Source organism: Vulpes vulpes, chromosome 3 (genome assembly GCF_048418805.1).
Source record: "Vulpes vulpes isolate BD-2025 chromosome 3, VulVul3, whole genome shotgun sequence".
In the NCBI taxonomy this organism is placed as follows: domain Eukaryota; kingdom Metazoa; phylum Chordata; class Mammalia; order Carnivora; family Canidae; genus Vulpes; species Vulpes vulpes.
This window is the reverse complement of record NC_132782.1, coordinates 62,178,950-62,202,738: the sequence shown is the minus strand read 5'-3', so window position 1 is coordinate 62,202,738 and position 23,789 is coordinate 62,178,950. Positions and strand designations below refer to the sequence as shown.

The following is a 23,789-nucleotide window of genomic DNA, read 5'->3' as shown; positions in this document are numbered from 1 at the left end:
GGTAAAGCCACTTCAGGGGGGACAGCTCCTCACCTCCTGCCACCACTGCCTATCAGGAGCAAGCCCAGCAAGCGAGCACTGCTTTGCCAAGGTCACACTGGGGGTAGGGTGGCATGAAAATACTAAGGCCTGGCTGCTTGCTCTAACAAGCTAAGGCTGAGAGCATCTGGGTGAACATCTGGAACCAACATCTCCATCAGAAGCTGTATCTGCACATTTGTCCTTAGGCACAAATGACAGAGCCAGGGTCCTCAGTGCGCTCACTCAACCTTCTGTCTCCCACCTGAGGAACACAGGGTAGTGCCCTCTGCGAGAGGATGATCACCATGAGGCTGCAGCCCCAAGGCAAGGCTGCATCTCTTCCTGTAGTCACAGCCCTACAGTGACTATAGGAGTTCTCCAGGCAAGGCTCTGCACCTGGAGAGGTCCATCTTTGGTGAGTGAAGCCAGGCCTCTAAGGCACAGGGAAAGGCTGGGCACGTTCCTATCTCAAACATATTCCTCATTCGTCTTCCTTCCCTCAATCTAGACCATGAGAGCCTGTCCATACAATGACCAGACCCTCTATAAGGGCAGCCCTCTGATGCACAACCTACAGCAACCATGCCCGGAAGCCAGCCAATCACCTACAGCAACCAGCCAGGAGGCCAAACCATGACCCCTGTAATGATTGGTCCAAAGGCCAGAACTTGACCAGTTAAGTGATAAGTTCCCTAATTTTTCTCCCTGTTTACAACTCAGGACTGACCACAGGAAGTCAAATCACTCCACTAACCAACCACATGGGAGGTCAGGCCTCATTCCCCCTCCCCCATGCTCCTCTCACTCCCCTCTCCCACTCCCCTGCCAGCACTGGGTGTGTCTGCCAAACCAGCCATAGGGCAGACTTCTTGCCACAGTGTGCCCTGCCTGTGCCTGCCTGAGGTCAGCCCTAATTCCCACAATGCTGTGCCTTCATCTCCAACAAAGCCAGTGACAAAGGCAACAGAGTCATTACCCATATGTGGCTCTGGGTCACTCAGAGGGTGGGAGGACTCCCAGTCCCTACCCAGGATGAATCCTGTGTTAAACCACAGGATGCGGGATCCCTGGGTTGGCGCAGCGGTTTGGCGCCTGCCTTTGGCCCAGGGCGCGATCCTGGAGACCCGGGATCGAATCCCACATCAGGCTCCCAGTGCATGGAGCCTGCTTCTCCTTCTGCCTGTGTCTCTGCCTCTCTCTCTCTGTAACTATCATAAATAAATAAATTAAAAAAAAAACCACAGGATGCCTGTCCAGGACACCCTCACAGTAGGACCACCCCCCCCATGGTTCTCTGGTCAAGATGATAGACCTCACTGCTGAGACAAGCACAGCACAACTGCCCCGGCCTGTGCCTACCCTCTCTCCATCAAAGCACTGAGCATGGCGTGAAGTGGTGTGGAGCCCAGTAATACCCTTCCGACAGACCAAGACATAGCAAATGCCGGGGAGAAGCAGGTATGGAAGCTTCTCCAGGGAGTCTGGTGAGCACAGCATGGGAGCAGGGCTCAGCAGCCCCCTGCCTCACCATCCTGTCCTGCTCACCTCTCCACTGCCACTCCTGCTGTGGGGCCTCTCCTCTTCTGGCTCTGAGACCTCTGAGTGAGAAAAGGTCCTTTCACTCCTGCCCTCAGAGGCACTGTGCCTGCTCAGAGTCTCCTCAGGGCTCGAGGGCATGGCAGGCTTCTCCAGGTGGCTCAGAAACTCCTGGTTGGCGGGTGCCTGGAATCTCCCACCAGGCATTCTTCGCTTCCTGTACTTTTCAGGAACAGGCAATGGATTTACCACCTTTTGTGTGGACAAACTTGACTTCTGAGACATGGCTGGGTCCTCAATGTCTGCGGAATCTGTAAGGAGGGTGGGATACAGCCCTCAGCAGACCAACTTCCCTGGCACAGTCATCACTACAATAGTTTAAAAAGGTGTGTATGCCTGTGTGTGTGCGTGTGCATACACATGTAGAAAATCGACCCAAAAGTGATAAAACTCAGCTAAGAGCTTTAAAAAAAATCAATCAACCAATTACCGTGTTCTTGACAAAGACACGTACAACAAAGAGAAGTGAGTAAAAACCTAGAATTAGGGGGCAGCCCAGGTGGCTCAGCAGTTTAGCACCACCTTCAGCCCAGGGTGTGATCCTGGAGTCCCTGGATCAAGTCCCACGTGGGGCTCCCTGCATGGAGCTTGCTTCTCCCCCTGCCTGACTCTCTCTCTCTCTCTCTGTGTCTCTCATGAATGAAAAAAAAAAAAAAAAAAGAATCTTAAAAAAACACCTAGATTTTGGAAATTACAAAGGGTTTTAACCAATTTGCCCCTGTGTACCTCAGGTCCCTGTGCACTGTATCCCTCCCTGCTGTGGTCTTGAGGCAGCACAGCTCCAGGCTCTGCCTGGGCCCCAGGTCCACACCCTCCTCGCCAGACCACCCCTCCAGTCCAGGCTGCTCTTCCCGGCTCTTGCTGCTGCGTCCCAGAATGGCTTCAATGTCTCCACAGCTCCTCAGATCTGCCATCCACAGCCAAACCCAGGACTCTCCCCCCCCCCCCAGGAAACCTGTACCTCAAGCGCTCGTGCCTTGAGTAGACTGTAGTCCTCCACCTGCTGGGTCAGAAGTCACCTGGACATCCCTTGCTCCCCCAGCCCCATGTCCACTGCTGAACCTCACCAAGTCCGCCCGACCACTGCCTCTTCCAGGGATGGGTCTGCTGTACCCAGTGGGACAGACCTCTCCCCTGACCTGTCCTCTACAAGCAAACACACAGCAGTCACTCCGTGCCACCCTAGCCCTGCCCCAGGGACAGACACAGCCCACATGCTGCCTTACCTCTCCCTGTGACCTGTGTTCTTCCTTCTCCCCCTCCAGCCCATGGCCACTGCTTGAGCCCACTCTCCCAAAATGCACATCTGAGTCTGGCCACCATGAAGCAGAGCAGCAAGCCACGGTGAGGGTAAAAGTAAAGTCTGAAAGCCTTAACACCCCCTTCTGGATGCAGAAGATGGAAAGACTGAAAAACTGGGCTGGGTCACAGGTGTCTGAGGAGAAGCAACAATTAGATATGCTGCGTGCACCTGGATCAACTCCTGGACAATGTCAATGGAATGCCTGGCAAAACAGGAACAGGGTCTGTGGGTTAAGTGGCAGGTAGGTTTGTGGCAAAGTTCATGTCCCTTTCTGGAGAGTTAAATGCTCCTTATTCAGGAAAGTGCCCTTGCTTTCAGGAAACCATGCTGAAATGTTTAGAAGAGACAGGACCTCCTGCTCCAAGAAAGTTCCAGAAAGACCAATGACAGTATGTCTGCGCACATGTGCATACATATGAACGCACACCCGTACAGACGTACATATACATGTGTATGCCCACACAAAAATGCACACACATACATGGTGGGGAGAGGAGGGGCACACCAGAGCAAATGCGGTAAATGCCAACTCTGGGGCATCTGGATAAGGCAGATATGAAACTTCGTTGCTCTGTGAATGAGTAGGAACCCTGTGCCACTCACAGACATGGCACCACTGCTGAGCCTCAGGATACAGGGATAGTCACAGCTGTCCCCTCCACCCCACTCCGCAGAGGCCACAGGCAACCTGAGTGGGGTCACCAGCACAACCTGGCCACTTCCCCAGGCCCCCATGACCTCACCTGAACTTGCTTCAGGGACAGGCCAGGTGAATTCACACTGGGAGGTTTTCTGACACTTTTGCCAGAGGCACGCATGACACTCCCATTTAACAGATTTACTTCTTGTCATTAAATTTTAAAATGTAATTACTGTCATAACCTGTATGTACCTATGTGTGTAGAGAAAAGCACCGCAGAACTTACAGACGAGGACTCTACGATACGAATCTACTAGACATTTCAGTGTATGAGATTCCTTCCTAAGACAGTGTAGGGGGCTGACGGCAGGCACAGTGACAACACCGACCTGCCAGGGAACTGGCCAAGGCCACATGAGCCGGCTTACCTGGGTGTGGGGTAAAGTGTGCATGCGGCCCACACTGTGGCGGGAGCTCCCCACAGTACTGGTGCTGGAGCCTCTTCTCTGGACCACACCCTCGAGAGCTGCCTTTCTTCCTCTCGTGGCCCTTCTTTATGGAGTCCCCACACTGGTGCTGCATTGAGTGGGGACTCAACAGATGTCCAGAGTCTATCGTATCAGAAAACATTTTACAAGTTTTATTTCATCAGAAATTCCCTCTTAACCTTCCGATCATGTATGGCAGCTATCAAAGACACAATGAAATAAGAAAACGGTGACTGAGCAGGTGGATTCATAGCTGGACAACCCAGCTGAGGAAAAAGGGCAGCATGGTGCTGGCACCAAGACAAAACAAGAAACAAAACACCACCCGGAATAGAGAGAGAGACTCAAGGCAACTGAACTCACACACATGCCAGTCACCGGAAGAGAAGACAGTCTCTTCATAAGGGCGAGGCAGACAAAGATTTCTTGTCGACAAAAGGACACCCAAAAGCACAAACCATATGAAGAGCAGAACTGACCACCTGGATTTCATCGACAGCCTCTGCTCTGGGAAGTACTGTTGGCAAACAAAGCAAGCCACAGATTGGGAGCGTCTGCGGCACTTCCATCTGAGAAAGGGCTCATGTGAAGACAACCACAGAGCAGGCACTCTTATGACCAATACCAAGGAGGGGGGAACAGGAGGGGAACAGACCCAAACAGCCATTCCCATCACAGTCTTCAGGGAAGTGTGTGTCAGAACTTTGAGGAACCGTGCCCCCAGAGGAGCCAGACCTGAGGGAACCAAGACCAAGCCGGCGGGGACACCCAGAGTGCAGAGGTCCTCATGCCAGCCGCTGAATCCTGGGATTTCAGGCCAAATTTGTGCCTCAACCTATGGCTGTCTTCAGGAAAATTTCTTAGAAACTCAAAACAGAAGAAATGGAGCAGTAGCATATATACAAGTCCTGGTGGTGAAGAGGCCCTGAGCAAAGACCATGAAGAAATCCACGCGGTGCCAACACTCAGTAACATCTGCGTCCAGTCTAAAGTTCTGAACCCGGCAGGTTGAGCGTTCAGCATCTCCTAAGCTAAGTGGATAACCTCGGGGGATGGGTGGGGAGGGGATGGACACTAGTGTTACCAGCCACAGGATACTTTATGTCCTCGTCTACTCTGACCTTTTAGGTCTCCCTGTCAGTAGAGCTGTAGTCAATCTGAGAAAGGACAGTTTGAACAACCACGCAGAACAATATACTTAATATACTGACAGGTATCACAATTCTCTAATCCAAACTACTGGTAGTTACAAGTTCAGAGACTTCACAAGGATTCTGTACATAAAGGTGAGTTTTCTGGAAGCACAGCTTTGTTCTGGGGAGCCAGAGATCACTAACCCCCCAGCACAAGCTGGGCTCCCTGGGCCCTTGTGGTGGAGTAGAAGCCTACCTTGGGAACTATGGAGGTCAGTCTCTCGCTCCCTCAGGCTGGAACTTGTGCTCCCAGGAGGGTTACTCAAGTCCCACTCACACTCAGCGATGAGATTCAGGACTGCCTCGTCATCTGCATCCATGACCAAGCATTTCTTGGCCGAGGGGTCAGCACACATGGCCCTAGAGTGACACAGTCTGCAAGGAAAAGCAAACTCAGTGCTGTCGCTCAAGCCTGCATCCCGCACCAGTGCACATGGACCCTGTAAAGGAAGACAAGTGCCCTGCCAGCACAGCCACAAGGTCTCCAGGGAGGAGGAGCTGGTGCACAGCAGAAAATGGCTCTGGGTGCCTCTACTAAAGAAGTCAATGCGGGACTTCCCCAGGACAAGCACTGATGAAAAGAAGGCCCTGTAATGTCGCCATGCCATCTGAACCTGGTATGGAACCCCAGTAGGGGTTGAATGAAAGTTCCAGAAAGCTCCTATTCTCACATCCCCTAGTGTGTTCTCTTCCTAGCATATCTGCAACTTGACACATGTGATCAAGAAACTTAAAGGCTATGGTGTTCCTTTAAATTTGGTGTTCCAAATTTCTATCTTTACATTAAGTGAAATCTCTCCACACTGACTGAATATAAAGTGTTCTACAATACAACATCCCTACCAATGGTGACCCTCCAAATGAATGCGAACACACACAAAGGGAGTTCATTTCCAACACAGGCAGCTTACAAAATCTCTTCAAGATAACATTCAATCATATACTATGAATGTTGGTTTTTACGATATCTGATTATACTTTCAGAAATCAACACTATTTTCTACTCCTAAGAGTTTTCTTGCCCACTGCAGAGGGAAGGGACTTGGGTTCTCTTTCTAGGTCTGCCCACAGAAACCTGACACATGACACATTTCTATCTTGTGGGTCTCCATGTCACCTCTAGATCATGAGGCTGCACCCTGTCATCTATTAGGCACTCTGAGCTCTAAACTCCGTGATAGTTCAGCCTTGAGATTGTCAAGGACAAGTAAACCACAAAATATTGTTGGAAGAAATTAAAGAAGATATGAATAAATAGAAACACATCCCATCTTCATGGACTGGAAGACTAACATTGTTAAAATGTCAATACGCCCCAAAGCAACCTACAAGAATCAGTACAATACCTATTAAAATCCGAATGACATCTTTTGCAGAGACAGAAAAACACATCTTAAAATGCATCTGGAATCTCAAGGGACTCCAAATGGCCAAACAATCTTGAAAAAGAAGAGCAAGCATCAGAACTCATTTATGGCAGTAATGCTGGCATTATTAGACTAGGATTTAAAACAACTCTAAGTAATAATGCTAATAGAAAAAGCAGACAACATACAAGAACACATGGGAAATTTAAGCAGACAATTGGAAATTCTAAGAAAAAATCAAAAAGAAATGCTAGGGATCAAATGCACTGTAAGGGAAATGAAGAAAGTCTCTGATGGGCTCATCAGTAGCCTGGACACAGCCAAGGGCACAATCTCTGAGCCTGAGGATAGCTCAATACAATCCTCCAAAGCTGAGAAACAAAGAAAGAAAAAGACTGAAAAACCCCACAGTAAAATACCCAAGAATTGAGGGACAACCATAAGGTGTAACACATGCTTAAGAAGAACATCAGAAAGAAAAGAGAAAAAGGAACATAAAAAATATTTAAAGTCTGAAAATTTCCTCAAATTAATGTCTGACACCAAACCACAGATCCAGGAAGCTCAGAGAATACTGGCAAAATAAACACCCAAAATTTGTATCAAGGAATATCATTTTCAAACTGGAGAAAATCAAAGGAAAAGAAAAAAAATGCTAAAATAAGCCAAAGGGAAAAAAACATTTTCTGTGTAGAGGAATAAATACAAGAATTACATCTGACTCCCCCTCAGAAACCATGTAAGCAACACAAGAGCAAAGTATTTAGATTACTGAAAGAAAAAACTACCACCCTAGAATTTGGTATCCTGCAAGATTATCCTTTAAAAGTAAAGGAGAAATAAAGGATTTCTCAGAATAACAGAAATTGGAATACGTTGCCAACAGACATGCCTTATAAGAAATGTTAAGTCTTTAGAGGGAAGAATGATACAAGTCAGAAATTCAAACCTATATAGAAAGGAAGAGCATTAGAGCCGGAATAAAATAAAAATTTTTATTTTATCTTATTCTTAATTGATCTAACAGATAACAACAACAATATATTTGATTATGGGTGCCCACATATTAGATGCATGATTATAGCTTATGCATCGTGAAACGAATGACAGCATCTGTAATACAAGGTACAAGAGAGTAGAATTTGGAACGTTTTGTTAGTAGGAGGTATTACCACTACCTGTGAAGTACTGCAATAGTATTTGAAAGTGGGCATGTAGTAGTTGTGAAGGTCTCCTTCATACTCTAGGGCAACCACTAAAAAAAGTAAAAATGTAAGTATATCTGATGTGCTAACAAAGGAGAGAAAATGGAATGGTATAATACACTCATTTACAACCACAAAAGGAAGAAACAGAGAAGACAAGAAAAGGAACAAAGAAAACAAGAATGAACATAGTAGACAGATATAAATCCAACTCTATCAATACCACTTTAAACATCAATAGTCTAAACATTCCAATTAAGAGATTCAAGAACCAACTACACATTGTCTACAAGAAACCCATTTATTTATTTATTTATTTATTTATTTATTTATTTATTAAGATTTTATTTATTATATTCATGAGAGACACAGAGAGAGGCAGAGACACAGGCAGAGGGAGAAGCAGGCTCCATTCAGGGAGCCCGACGTGGGACTCAATTCCGGGTCTCCAGGATCATGCCCTAGGCTGAAGGTGGCGCTAAACTGCTGAGCCACCCGGGCTGCCCAAGAAACCCATTTCAAATATAAAGACATATACGGATAAAAAGTAAATGGTTAAAAACAAGTATATCATGCTGACAGTATTCAAAAGAAAGCAGAAATAACTACATTAATTTCAAATGGAATAGACTTCAAAGAAAGGAAAATTATCAGGAATAAGAGGGGCATTACAAAAAGAGAAGATCAATTTTCCAAGAAGACATTAACATCCTTAACCTGTATGCACCTAACAACAGAGCACCAAAATATACGTGGCAAAAACTAACAGAACTACAAAGAGAAACAGACGAGTCCACTGGAGACTGGAGACTTCAGCACCTCTATACCAGAAATGGGCAGACCTGGCCGGCAGAAAATCAGTAAGGACACAGTAGAATTCAAGAGCACCACCAATCAGCTAGACATACCAACATCCCCCGACCACTTCATCTAACAATAGACTACGCATTTTTCTCAAGCTTACATGGAACATTCAGCTAGATAAGGCACACTGGGAGCCATAAAACACATCTTAACAAACTTAGAAGAATTCATAGAATATCTGCTCTGAGACCACAATGGAATTAAACTAATAATCAGTAACAGAAAGAGAACTAGAAAATCCCAAATATTTGGGAAATTAAAAAGCAAATTCCTAGATAATGACATATGGCATGAGTCAAGAAATTTCTAGAGAAATTTAAGAATATCTTGAATTAAATTAAAACAAATATATCAAGATTTGTAGGATGCAGTGAAAACACTACTTGGAATATAATTCATAGCACTGAATGCATATGTAAGGAAAATAATAAAATCTACAATCAATAATCCAAGCTTCCACCTTAGGAAATTAGAAAAGCAGAGCAAATTAAATCCAAAGTAAGCAGAAGAAAAGAAATAAAGATTAGAGCAGCAATCAATGAAATTGAAAACAGGAAGTCTACAAAGAAAAATCAACAAAACCAGAAGCTCGTTCTTTACAAATAAAATTGAAAAATCTCTATGCCAGGTTATAAGAAAAAAAAAAGATACAAATTACTAATATCAGAAGTGAAAGGGGGATTGTGATGACAGATATAATGGACATTAAAAGGATAATGAAGAAATACCGTTAACAACTCTGCCTACAAATTTGATAATCTAATGAAATGGACCAGTTTCTGGAAACACACATTCTATCAAAATTCACAAAAGGAGAAATGGATAATCTGAATAGATGTGTATATATCAAAGACACTGAATCAATAATTAATAACCCTTTAAAACACAAGGTCTAGATGGGTTCATCGGTAAATTCCAAAAAACATTGAAAGAAAAAAAAATTTTTTTTTAAACTTAAGTCTTTTAAAAGTTATTTTTTTAAAAGACTTTATTTATTCATGAGAGACACAGAGAAAGAGAGAGGCAGAGACACAGGCAGAGGAGAAGCAGGCTCCACAGGGAGCCTGATGTGGGACCTGATCCCCAAACTAGGATCATGTCCTGAGCCAAAGGCAGACGCTCAACCACTGAGCCACCCAGGCGTCCCTGAAAGAAAAAAATTAAATGAATTCTCTATAACCTCTCCAGAAGATAGAAACAGAGAGAATACTTTCTAAGTCCTTCAATTTGGCCATCTTTATTTTAACATGTAGAAAACTACAGGCCAATAGCTTTCATGAATACAGATGCAAAAATCCTCAACAAAATATTAGTATATTGTATCCAACAATGTACAAAAGAATTATATGCCACAACCAAGTGGGATTTATTCAAGGCATGTAAGGCTGGTTCAACATTTTTTTTTTTTAAGATTCATGACAGACACACACAGAGAGAGGCAGAGACATAGGCAGAGGGAGAAGCAGACTCCATGCAGGGAGCCCGACATGGGACTCGATCCCGGGTCTCCAGGATCACTACCCCAGGCTGAAGGTGGTACTAAACTGCTGGGCCACTGAAGCTTCCCTGGTTCAACATTTTGAAATCAATGTAATCATCACATCAACAGATTATAAAGAAGAAAACTCATATGCTCATATCAACGGATACAGAAAAAACATTTAACAAAATCCAACATCCATTCATGTTCAACAAACTAGGAATAGAGGGGAACTCCTCAACTGGATAAAGAACACCTAAGAAAACCTGCAGCTAACATGACACTCAGTGGTGAGAAACTAGCTGCTTCCTTGCTAAGACCAGGACAAGGCAAGGATGGCCTCCCCCCCCCCCTTTTTAAAAAGATTTTATTTATTTGACAGAGAATAAGAGAGTGAGAGCACAAGCAGGCAGTCAGGTAGAGGGAAAGCAGGCTCTGTGCTGAGCAGGGAGCCCAACGCGGGGCTCGATCCCAGGACCCTGAGATCATGACCTGAGCCGAAGGCAGACACTTAACCATCTGAGCCACCCAGGTGAAGGGTGGCCCCTCTCATTCCTTCTTTTAAACATAATACCAGAAGTCCCAGCTAATGCAGTAAGACAAGAAAAGGAAATAAAAGGTATACAGATTGGGAAGGAAGAAATAAAACTGACTTTGTCACAGATACATGATTGCCTATGTAGAAAACCCCCAAGAATCAACCAAAAACAAGGGAAAAAAAATCTCCTGGAACTAATAAGCAATGATAGCAAGGCTATCAAATACAAAGACTTATGAGTCGCATTGTGACCTCCACAACCAAGATATGAAGTCTCAAAACCCTGTACCTCAGAATGTGACCTTATTTGGAAATGGGGTCTTTATAGAGGTAATCCAGTTAATATGAGGTTAGGCTGGGCCCCTAATCCAACCTGACTGGTATCTTTTGGGGAAACTGGGATACAGAAGCAAACATGCAAAAAGAGAGATTCTGTGAAAAGACAGGAGGAGAAAAAAGACAGCCATGTGAAAACAGAGGACTGGAGAGATGTATCTGCAAGCCAAGGAACACCAAAGATTTCCAGCAGACTACCAGGAGAGTCATGAAGTAGATTCTCTCACACAGAATCAACTCTTCCAATACCCTGATTTCAGACTTCTACCCTTAACTGTGAGACAGCAAATTTCTGTTACTTTAAGTCACCCAGTCTGTGGAACTTTGTCACATCAATAGGAAAACTAATACACAGGGTTAATATGCAGAAGTCAACCTCTTCCAACATACCAGTAATGAACAAATGGCATTTCAAATGAAATAGGGTAGTATTATTTACATTAGCACCCAAAAAATAACAGCTTATGTATCATTTAACAAAACACGTACAAGATCTGTTTGAAAACTACAAACCTCTGATACATGAATCAAAGAAGAACTAAATAAACGGACAGGTATTCTATGCTCACAGAGACGAAAACTCAATATTGTCAAGGTTGTCAGTTCTTCCCAACTTGATCCGTAAGAATTATTGCAATCCCTGTCAAAATCCCAGCAAGGTTATTTCATGGATATTGACAAACTGATAATTTATATAGGGAGGCAAGACTCAGAACAGCCACCAAAATACTGAAGAACAGTCAGAGGTCTGATACTACCTGACTCATAATCAAAGAGGCTAGGAAACTTTGTAGTGTTTGTGTCTCTAGGAGCCACCAAGCCCATTCATGAGGCTCCACCTTTATGACTTAATCACCTCCCAGACGCCCACCTCCTAACACCATCACCTAGGAGGGTTAGAATTTCAACATATGAATTTAAGGGGCCACGAACATCCAGACCATCACACAGGGTAACAGGAATAGCTGTCTACACAGTAATTAACCTAGTTTGGAATGGGGAGGTAAGGAGAGTGGGGGCTAAAGGGGATCTGATGAACAGGAGACCCCAAGGATTTAAAATTGATCCTGAGACATTGGAACAGAAACTGGCAATGTATAGCCACAGGTCCAATCCAGCCCACTGCCTATTTCTGTAATAAAGTTCAATTGGAACACAGTCATTTGTTCAAGTATTACCTATGGCTGCTTTCATGCTACAAAGGTAGAATTCAAATGTTGAGAACGAGATCATGTGGTCCACAAAACCAAAATCATTCACTCTCCAGTCCTTTTCAAAAAAGAATTGGTCAACCACTCCATCAGAGGAATTTAAGGATGAGCTAAAGCACTTAATGCAAGAAGAAAACCATTAAAAGCTCCAGACAAACAAAATGGTGTATAAGCACATATAATCGTAGCACATTACAATCAATATAAATACTGCCTTAAAAATCAACCTGCAAACCACAAAGACACTTTATGATTTCAGAACACATTTAAATACTATTAACCTTCAGAGTGTACAGTTAAACCTAACAATGGAGCTGACAAGAGCTGGGAGGGGGCACGGAAGTGGGCATAGGCAGACAAAAGATCCCACTCCTACAGCTCAACTACATCGGGCAGAGCCAGCCCAGGCCACAGGACACTGAGCAGAGAACACAAAAAGGATCATATTCCATGGACTGTACCGCTGGGGTCAGAGAGGAAGGGCCTGTGGCAGGGGTCAGTGACTGCTTAAGGTGCTCACACCCATAAAAGGTGATGTGTTTGCATGTTTGGAGATGAGCGAGTAACTCAAACAAAACCTGCAAGCAGAAACAACTGCAGAAGCAACCAATGATTGTCTCTGAGGATGGGGCTGAGGCAGCAGTAAGGGGCTGTCATTTCTCATCACAAGCCTCTCACACTATTTGATTTTACATGTATTACTTTAATAAACTTTTCAATATTAAAAAAGAACTATGGAAAACACGGACAACAGAGGGCGAGAGACACTGTCCCACCATCTCCTTGAGCCCCACTGGCATCTGAGTGTTCCCTTTCCTCTTTTGGACAGCTCCCCTTGAAGTGGCAATCAGCACACAGAAGTATATCTTTTAGGTAAACAGTCTACTAACAGGAGAGTCTGAACAGCTCCTCTCAATGTTCAAATAACCACTTCTGTTCATACCTTCCGGCTGTGAAAACGGCTGGGAAGCTCTGCTTCGAGTTGAGTGACTCCTCTGATGCAAACTGTAGCTGGGATGCTTTCCGCTCACTGTCTCTCACAGGACGGTCATCTAGGGATAAAATGCCAGAGAAATCAGCAGCCACCACCATGAAGCAGGTGACAGGCCCCAATGACCCAAGCCCCACAGGAGTCCCTCCCAGAACCCTTGAAGCACCTGACCTTCCCCTTGGGAATAAGGATGCTTCTATCGCACACCCTGCAGCACACTGCACACCTGGCTGGGACTGCCACCACTTGCTCACAGACCTTCCATCCCCTGGGGCCGGCCAGCCCTGCCAGAAGTATCCCCATAGGCACTGGGTCGACCCAGTGAAGGAATGCTGGGCTGTGTGGCTACACTTGGTTTCCCAGAGATGCCGAGGACTGATTCCAAGAGGGCTGGCCTACTCACATAAAGCTACTCCTCAGACACTACACTTTGGAGGCAGCCTGCAGCCCGTAGAAAAAGAAATCCACATGCAATTCACAAACAGGCACTTCCGGCAGCACGTTCACCTTCTTTTAATACGCATTCTGGGTACCCAATGAGGTTCTTGAACCCCACTGAGCACATGTGAGTTGTCTCTGTAGATAAGAGTCCTGAACATGTTAAAGAGAGGATGTCGTGGCCACGTGTTTGGGCCTAGGTTTTACATCCTCAGTTCCGACGTTTCAACTGTCCCCACATGTGTGCCCCAGAAGGCCTCTACTCAGTTCTTACTCCTGGGTCTTCCCTTAGAATATCTGAGGTTTAAGATGGTTCCCAACATCAAAAGTCAATGCTTTGGGGACACCTGGACGGCTCAGCCGGTGAAGTGTCTGCCATCACCTCAGGTCATGATCCTGGGGTCCTGGGATCAAGCCCCACAACGGGATCTTCGCTGAGTGGAGAGTCTGTTTTTCCCTCTGCCTCTGATCCATGCCGCCCCCCTGCCCCACTTGTGCTCGCTTTCTGTCTCTCAAATAAATAAAATCTTAAAGAAAAAAAAAAAAGTCAGTGCTTTGGACCATTAACAGATCCCACCACAGAATTAATATTACAATGGTTAAATTCCAAACCTGCTTCCCAAAGAGCACTTAATCTATGGCATACTCCAAAAAGTATACCATTACAAAGAGCAAATGAGTAACAAATCAATAACCACTGTCAAAGTGGAAAACAAAGGAGTTGTGCAAATCATACACAAGTGCCTCTGGGGGCTACGCCCTGCTGCACGTGGGACACCCCAGGAGCTCCCCTCCTCAAGACACAACTGCCTGAGAGATGCCATCTCTCATACCGTGGACACTTGCCTGATGGCTAACACACAGCTCTACTCACTTAGCCTTTTCTTCACTTCTGAGTGAGTTCCAAATCCCCTACTCTAAGAACACTTCTCTGGACTGTCCCACTATACACTCAGACTCAACACAGTTAAAACCAATGCAAACGCATTTCTCCCCAAATCTATAACCCCTTCTGACTTTGCAACACTCTCCTCTCCCAGACCCCACAGCCCCCAGCACTGAGTCCCCATATGCTCCCCTCGCTGTTCTTCTGTCCACACTCCTCCAGGGGCTCTCAACTTCTCACCTGGAACCCGTGATGGCTCTGATCTTACTGGGGACCCTGTTAGTGTATATGCTTCCAAAAGGAGCACTGGGTACCCTGTTGGGTAGAGTGAGTCTTCTAAGGGTTCTGGGACTCCCACAGGACTCTGACCTTCAAAATTGTGTTCCTTTTGCACACCTAAAGGTATCTTTCTTATGTCCCTTCTCCACACAAACACTGTAAAATTCTGAATCTAAAACTTTTATAACAAAGGTAAAATAAGGATTTAGGATTGGAAATGGCAAGATTTTCCCATAATATGGACTAATAATGCTTCTGAAAAGAACCAGATTCAACTATTCATAACTTAAACAGTCAAAGAAGTTAAGAACATCAGCCTTTACTCCTCCTAAATGCCTAAAAATTAAAACTAAACATTGAAATTCTAAGTAGGCTTGAAAATAACCAGTGTGCCAATAGGGAAGTTGGTCATTGATAACCACAGCCCATCCCTATGCCCAGGCCCAGGCAGGTGTGGCCTAGCAGAGTGGCCAGTCTCCCTAGAGCCTACAGTTCACCAGTGCAGAGTGGGGGAGAGGCCCCGGGAGAGAAGCCAGCACAGACTCGTGCAGCAAGGTGTTTATGAGAGAATCTATCTACTCACAGCCAAGAGATGCAAAACATGGGGTCTCCAGGACACTGGCTGGACACTGCCAGGATAGGAGCCACAGTATGCCCACAGCTCAGTACCCACCACACACAAGGACAGTGGAGTATCTTCCCTGACAAGTGCTGCTGTGATTTGGGTTTTACTTTGGTTTCATTAAGTCAGCACCCAGAAGATGGAGACACCTGAATGCCCCCCAACCTCACCAAGCAGTGAACTGGCTCTCAGGACCGAGGACACACTGATCACTGAGGACACACTGATCACTGAGGACACAGAACACTGCCCTTCCAGCAGACATGCTCACACCACCACCACTCAGCACTTACACCCTCTTCACATGGGACTGTGGGCATGAGGCTCCAGGCCCTCTCCTTCTCCATGCTCTAGCACTGGACGTGTTACACAGGGTAGGCACTGGCAGGGCCACCAGCCACATGCTCATGGATAAAACAACTCTTGGTAGCTGGGGAGGTGGGTGGGAAGGTGCCACTATGGTTTTCCCCAAGCAGACCCTCCCAACTGGGCATGCCTGGTGGGCACTCCAGAAACGTGGCCTGTGAGCTTGACACACAAAGATCTGTTTCTTCAGGGACATGGGTTACTAAGCCAGTGGGTGTCTGTCTACACCTGCCAAGAGAACCTCGTACTCTCCTATCCCTATCATCTGGGAGAGGGTATGGCACATACACTTCTCTTCCTGTATCTAACCTTCCAGGTGGATGTGAAACCAGGTAGAATCCAACTGCCTAGTGAGCCTGAGATGAAGCCCAGGGAGCCAGGCAAGGAAAGGGCACCAGACGTTCAGAGAATATATCCAAGCCAATCAGCTAGAAAGTGGAGGGCCAGAAATGATCGGGCAGCCTGGCCCCTACCTGTGCTCACGGCCTTCCTCAGCAGGTCTGTGTGGCCAGAGCTCCCTGCCCTCCTGCCAGGCACCATTCCAACAAGACTCAACCTGAAACACAGGGACTCAACCAGAGGAGTAGAAAATCAACTTCTAGCATAGAGAACACCTATTAGTGCTCCTGTGAGCAAGGATGTGAGCACAGCCATGTCACCTACCTAGCTGCCGGAGCTTTGGGAGCATGTACACAACAAAAAGGCGGTAATCAGATTCATTCTTTACGACGGGGTTCAGCCGGAAGTCCACATCTGTGAGTTCCGTCAAGGAGTGGAGCCAAAGCACTTCTGCTAATGAGGAGATACTGTTGTAGTAGAGATTGAGACTTTCCAACGCAGTCAGGTACTGAATGCCCTGTCAACAGGACAAAATGCAGAATCAGTTCACAGTTCTACAAACATTGAAACAGACCATCAATATGAATCAACACCAACTTAACAAATGCACCTGCAATGGCCATATGCCACTATCAGGAAGAGCACAAAGACAGAAGTGTTCTAGGTAGGAGGCTCCGTGTCTCACACAGGAAATGGCCATTCGGCATGACATGTCACGTTCACAACAGTCCTAATGGCACTGAGGATGGCCTGTATCTACTGAGTTCTCACTATTTCATTCAGTCTGCACACAATCTAGGTGTGACACACAACCTCACACCACAGAGTAAGAGTTATTACTATTCCCACCATACAATGAGAAACCAGCTGCACAGACTGAGAGGTGACCCAGCACAGGGGGAAACTGGGCTGAGACTCACAGGTGACTCTGAGCAGGGGCCCCACCCCATGTCAGGGGCACACTCTGTGAAGGGGGCAGGAAGGCATGAGCAGAAAGTTTGCACAACTTTCCCACTTGCCATCACCTGGGTGATTTCTTCCTTGCTTACGAGGACCAAGCACCCACATAAGGAACACTGCAGGAAGCCTCTCACTCATGGCACCACCACGCAAGGGTCTGAGGCCACCAAGAGTCAGACTATGAACAGATGTGAAGTGCAGAATGTGGATGAAGAAAAGCACAGCTGAGACAGGGATGGTAGTGACTGACACACACACTAGTCTTTCAGGCCTTATTTCAGTTCCTTTAAAGATACAACTATTTTCATCAGAGATAGGACTTCTGGTTGTCAAAGTCATTTAAAGACGTAATGAGATGCATGAGAAAAACCCAACACCTATAACTGTGGTTAAGCATACAGCCTACACATAAGCACAGGTATAAAACAGACTGCATTTCTTTTTTTTTTTTTTTTTTTTAACCATAAATGTACTTTCCACTGCTGATAGCAATTAATATTCTTTTAGGAAACAAACCTAAAACTTACCTCTAGGCTCACCAAGGAGTTGCGTGAGAGGTCTAGTGATTTTAGACCTGTTAAATGCATCAAGGAATTTCCTAGGTGAGTAATCTTTTCTTGGTAAGTTCCAGGAATAGATAATGACCGAAGTTCAGCTAAGAACAGAAAATTATGAGACTTTAACCTTACTTTTTAGTGGAAATAAATTACTGTAATAAAAGTGAGCTATAGCAACCTCAGAATCTGAAAAAATCATGAAAATAATGTAACTCATTCAAAGTTTCAATACCGGTAAAGACGAAGTGCTAAGGTTTTAGCTTGTTTACCTTCAAAAAATGTCTCTGAGCCCTTGCCCTGCTGCCCATCCCCTGCTTCTCCCCTCAAACCCTCTCCCACCAGCAATACCCTCCTAAGTGGGCTCGTACTTTGACAACTGGCTGCTCAACTCCATTGCCCATGCAGCCTTCACTTAGAGATCACAATCTGAAACCCACTGGTTAGCTAACCCGACTGTTCATGCCAGTCACAGGCGAGGGCACAGTGCATGCTCTATGCACCACATGCCTCTGCATGGCACACTCAGTAAATGACCATGAAGTCAATGTTGCTACAAAGTTTCTGTAGCAAAAAGACAGTTTGGGTCTGGGCACACCAATGTTTTAAAACACATCTCAATTTAATTTAAAACTGGTCTGTGGGCCTCCATTTCCAGAAAAGACAGAATAAACCCATTTCACCCTATTCCTACTCACATATTATGCCTAACTCCCTGGACAACAATGTATAAACCAAGCACTAGACAACTGTGGAGTGTGTGGAATGGGTCCACATCTAGGGACCTCAAGAAATATCACGCAGTGAGGGCCCTGCGTTGGTCTCAGGGCTGTTTTGTCTTCTATACATCCCAATCCAAGTGCCAAAGAAGCTAGCAACCCAGAACCATCAATGGACTCTAACATGTAAGGGTAAGCCTGTGGTCCAGGGTAGAAGGACCAGGATGGGGGTCTTGCAGCACATGCTCCTGACACCAGCCCCACGCTAGCTCCATACACCTGCCACGCACAGTGGCCAGCGATGGGACTGTGTGAAGGGACCCTGACTACAACTCCAGCTGGGCTGCCAGGAGGTGGCCCACAAGCATCTATGGAGGCTATGTGAGCAACAGGAGCCTGTCACCACCTCAGAAACAAGGCAGTGCGCACTCAGTGCCAATACTGTGTAATGAGATTTAAATAAGGAACAGCCTCCTAATACCCAAAATGTCCATGACATAATAAAAAATGACCAAAAGCTGGAAAAAAAAAATCTCAATTTGAATGAGAAAAAACAATCAACAGACACCAACATGGAGATGACAGAAGTCAGAATTATTTAACAAGAGTTTTAAAGCAGTAGTTCAATGAACAATTATCAACACTCCTAACTAAAACAAATGATAAAACGGGACCTTGGTCAAAAAACAGAAGATATAAAGAAACAAAAAGAAATTTTAGAAATGTAAAATATAATAACTAAATAAAAAATACCCTACAGAAGCAGCTCCGTAACAGAATGGAGATGACAGAAGAAAAAAATTCAAAGTAAATGCAAAGATATTGATCAAAATTGTCCTATTTTTCCAGCAGAGAGAAAACAGGCAAAAATAAATAAATAAAGAGCAGAGCCTCAAGTGTCCATGGAAAAAGATCTAACATTTCTGTCAAAGTCCCAATGCAGTTCCAATTAGAGTTCCAAGAAGAAGAGAAAGAAAAGACATTACAACTAAGAAAAAATTCTAGCAATTAAAGAAATAATGGCTGAAAGCTTATCAAATTTGGCAAAAGACATAAAGCTACATATTGAAGAAACTGAGAAAACCCCAAACAGAAGACAAAAAAAAAAAAAAAAAGCCACGCCCAGATACATCAGAAATAAACTTCTAAAAACTAAAAACAGTGAAAGAATCTTGAAAGCAACCAGAGAGAAAAGGTGTGACCCACAGAGATAAAACAACTCCCAGGGCAGGGAGGTGGCCTGAAGGAAGGAGCACCACATTTCTGGAGTGTCAAGTGCTGAAAGAAAGAGTCTTAGGTACTGAGGTGAAACAAAGATATTTTCAGATGAAGAATCAAGACAATCTGTCACCAGTACACCTGCCCTAAGGCAATTGCTACAGAAAACTCTTCAAACATAAAGGAAGGATAACAAGAAAACCTGGAGCATCAGAAATGAAAAAAATAATGAAACAGGTAAACATCTAGCTAAAAATGTTTCCTTCTAATTTAAAATTGTGGATGACCATAAATGAAAAAAAAATGATTAATGTGGTTCTCAAGGAATACAGAGAAAAATTTTAAGACAACTAAATTATAAAGGAGACGAAAACCAAAGAAAACAATGGGTGTAAGGTTTTGACATTTTGCATGAAGGGGTAAAATGGCCATACAAGTAGAGTGTATTAAATTATACAAATCCACTGCAATTTATAAAGCAACTGCTAAAAACACTATACAAAGAGATACACTCAAAAATATAATAGATAACTCAAAATGAAACACTAAAAAAAATCCTCAAACCACAGAAAGGCAGGAAAAGGGAAACAAAAGAAGAAAAAGGAAATGAACAGAAAACAATAAAGTGGCATGCTTCAGCCCTCACATATTAACAATTGCGTTTAATGTAAACGGTCTAAATACGCTCTAAAAAACAGAGGTTGGCAGAGTAAATAAAAATGAACTAACTACACACTAATCTACAAGAACCTTATTTCAAATGTAATGATGTAGGTTAAGTTTAAAGATTAAATTACAAATAATGGGGAAAGATATGCCCCGTAAACACGAATCCAAAGGAAGCTGGCGTGGCTACACTAGTAGACGTCTCAAGGACAAACAGGTACATTGCATAGTTACAAGGGTCACTCCAAATCCTAAATACAAACGCACAGCTTCAAACATATGAGGTGAAAAGAGAAACAGATGAATCCATGACTAGGATTAGGGGTTTCAACACTCCCCTCCCAGTAATTAACACAATTGCTAGGCAGAAAATCAACAAGGATAAAGAACTGATCATCATCAGCCAATAGGATGTAACTTATACTTACATAATACTCCACCCAACAACAGAGTACATTCTATTCAAGTGCACTTGGAACATTTCACCAATTCAGACCAGATCTTGGAGCAAAAACAAACCTCAACAAATTTAAAAGAATTAAAATCATACAGCATATGTACTGTGACCATAATGGAATCACACTAGAATCAGTAACAGAATGAAAAAAATAAAATCTCCAAACACACAATGAGAAAACACTCCCAGATAATCCACAGGTCAAAGAGTAAGTCTAAAAAGTCTAAAAATACACTGAACTGGGGCACCTGGGTGGCTCAGTAGTTGAGCATCCGCCATTGGCTGGGGGAGTGATCCTGAGGTCCTGGGCCTGAGTCCCACATCCGGCTCCCCACAGGGAGCCTGCTTCTCCCTCTGCCTGTGTCTCTGCCGCTCTGTGTCTCCCATGAATAAATAGTTTTTTAAAAAATATATATTGAAAATGAAAGTATAACAAAATTTGTGAATGCAGCTAGAGCTGTGCTTAGAGAAAAATTTACAGCACTAAATATTTATACTAGAAAATTAAAAGGCCTCAAATCAATAATCTAAACTCTCACCTCAAGAATCTACAAAAGAAGGGGCGGGGCACCTGGGTGGCTCAGTTGGTTGAACGTCCAACTCTTGGCTTTGGCTCAGGTCATGATCTCAGGGTTGTGGGATTGAGCCCCTACTCAGGCTCTGTGCTAGGCCTGGTGCCTGCTATGATTCTCTCTCTACAAGCCCCCACACCGCCTCTCTCTCTCTCTCCTCCTCTTTCCCTCTCCCCCCCTTAAAAAATCTACAAAAGAAGAATAAAAAATAAATGTCAAGTGAGCGGAAAGAAAATAATAAAGAACAGAATCAATGAAATTAGAATCTATGAATACAATGGAGAAAACCTCAACACACTGAAAAGTGACTCAATGAAAAGATTAACACACACAGTTCACAAACTCCTACCAAATCTAAAAAAGACAGAAATAACTAACATGCAGTATGGAAGAAGGGTTTCAGGACAGAACCCAAGACCTTAACAGGCTAACACAGGAGCATGACAAACAACTCTATATGAATAAATTCAACAACTTCTATGAGAAAAATCAATTTTACAGATCCCAGCCATAATTCCCTCACCCGAGAAGAAACTGGTAAGAAGAGTTGTATAACAGATAAATTAAATTTGTAATTTAAAAGCCTCAAACACAGAACGTTCCAAGGCCACAGAGTTTCCGCGGGAAAACTCCATCAAGGAAGAATGAGCACCAATTCCACCGGACCTGTCCTAGAACACCAAAGAGGAAGCACTCAGCCTTACCCTGCTGCCAAAACCAGAGAAAAACAGGACAGAAAGAAAACTGCCACTAGCATCCTCCGTGACAGAGGACAGGTCCAGGGACCCAGTAGGGCTGCCCCAAACCACTCAGAGGAGTCTCAGAGGAGTCCGCTCCTCTCCCCCTGCCCACCCCTGCGCCCTCCCCACCACAGGGCCCCTCCCCCCGCGCCCTCCCCACCACAGGGCCTCCCTCCCCACCAAAGGGCCCCTCCCCCGCGCCCCCCACCACAGGGCCTCCCTCCCCACCACAGGGCCCCTCCCCCCCCCCCCGCGCCCTCCCCACCACAGGGCCTCCCTCCCCACCACAGGGCCCCTCCCCCCGCGCCCTCCCCACCACAGGGCCCCTCCCCCGCGCCCTCCCCACCACAGGGCCCCTCCCCCACGCCCTCCCCACCACAGGGCCCCTCCCCCCCGCGCCCTCCCCACCACAGGGCCCCTCCCCCCGCGCCCTCCCCACCACAGGGCCCCTCCCCCCGCGCCCTCCCCACCACAGGGCCCCTCCCCCCCGCGCCCTCCCCACCACAGGGCCCCTCCCCCCCGCGCCCTCCCCACCACAGGGCCCCTCCCCCCACGCCCTCCCCCACCACTAGGCCCTCACGGTTCCTTCGACGGTTAAGAAGAGCGCGTCAGGACGCCGCGCCTCTGGCCCGACCCCGTCGGCGGACGCCGTGGGGGAAGCTCGCTCCCTCAGCCGGCCCGCCGCCCCCGCCGCGCACCCAGGTCGTGGTGAGGCGCCAGGCCGCTCTTCTCCCGGATCTTCTCCTCACACAGAACCAGCCACGGGCCCGCAGGCGCCATACTTTCAAACGGCACGCACCTGCGCCCGCGCCTGCGCAGTGGGCCGCGGGGGATCCGCGAGGGGCGGGGCCGGCCGGGGCCGGGGCGGGGCCGGGCGGGGCCGGCCGGGGCCGGGCGGGGGGCGGGGCGAGCGGTCGCCGGCTGGCCTGCCTGGCTCTCAGGGAGCCCTGCCCTCAGTGGGCGCGGGGCCCTCCCCGGGAAGGCCCGCCAGCCCGTGGGGTCCCCGCTCCACCTGGGGGCCCCAGCCTGTGGCTCCTCCGCCGACCATCCCTCTAGGATCTTTACGGAGCGTCGTGAGAAGGACTTGAGATCATCAGGGCTTAGGGAAGACCCCGTTCTAGGTCCCAATGTGCCCCAACCAGCCAGGTCCATGGGGTCTCCCCCTCCCTACCCCCTGTCCTGGTGTCTAGGGACCCATCTGCTACCCAAGATATGACCAGCCTGTTGGCAAAGCCAGCTGGCATCTCACTGCCTGGGTAGTAGCATAGGCGGCTGTTGAGCAGGGCGTGTCGGGGAGGAGTATGGGGGTGCACAGCATGGTGGGGTTGCTGAGCCACGCAGAGTCTCGGACCTGGCCTCCCACAGCCCTTGCACTGGTGCAGCGTCTTTTGAACTGGCAAGTGTGCTGTAAGATTGTGTTGACCTGGCTGGGGTGCTGTGGGATTGTGTTGACATGGCCAAGGTGCCATGAGGTTGTCGTGTAACTGACAGAGACTCCATTCCAGGTATCCTGTGTTTCCTTTCCCAGGGATCTGGGCATGTCCCAGGCCCAGCAAGTGGTCACCACAGCAGGTCAGCTGAGTAGAACTCTGTGCAGGCAGGACAGAGTTAGAAACTGGACAAACGGGGGATCCCTGGGTGGGGCAGCGGTTTGGCGCCTGCCTTTGGCCCAGGGCGCGATCCTGAAGACCCGGGATCGAGTCCCACCTCGGGCTCCCGGTGCATGGAGCCTGCTTCTCC

At 46.4% G+C, this 23,789-nt stretch overlaps 1 protein-coding gene across 2 annotated transcripts in view; it reads right to left on the bottom strand.

Moving 5' to 3' along the window:
- Positions 1–22,876, bottom strand: part of CEP72 (centrosomal protein 72) — a 35,122-nt gene extending 12,246 nt beyond the window's left edge. Inside the window, exons 1-7 of one of the 2 annotated variants that reach the window (XM_026019156.2) lie at positions 22,748–22,876; positions 17,651–17,778; positions 16,488–16,680; positions 13,186–13,294; positions 5,438–5,616; positions 3,989–4,171; positions 1,567–1,868 (exon numbers count right to left, since the gene is read on the bottom strand). In XM_026019156.2, coding sequence (XP_025874941.1) covers positions 1,567–1,868; positions 3,989–4,171; positions 5,438–5,616; positions 13,186–13,294; positions 16,488–16,680; positions 17,651–17,778; positions 22,748–22,829 — 1,176 coding nt within the window. In that variant the 5' untranslated portion in view covers positions 22,830–22,876. The remainder of the gene's footprint in view (positions 1–1,566; positions 1,869–3,988; positions 4,172–5,437; positions 5,617–13,185; positions 13,295–16,487; positions 16,681–17,650; positions 17,779–22,747) is intronic. The other variant, XM_072752655.1, reaches the window with a different exon arrangement.
- Between the last annotated feature and the right edge of the window lie 913 nt (positions 22,877–23,789).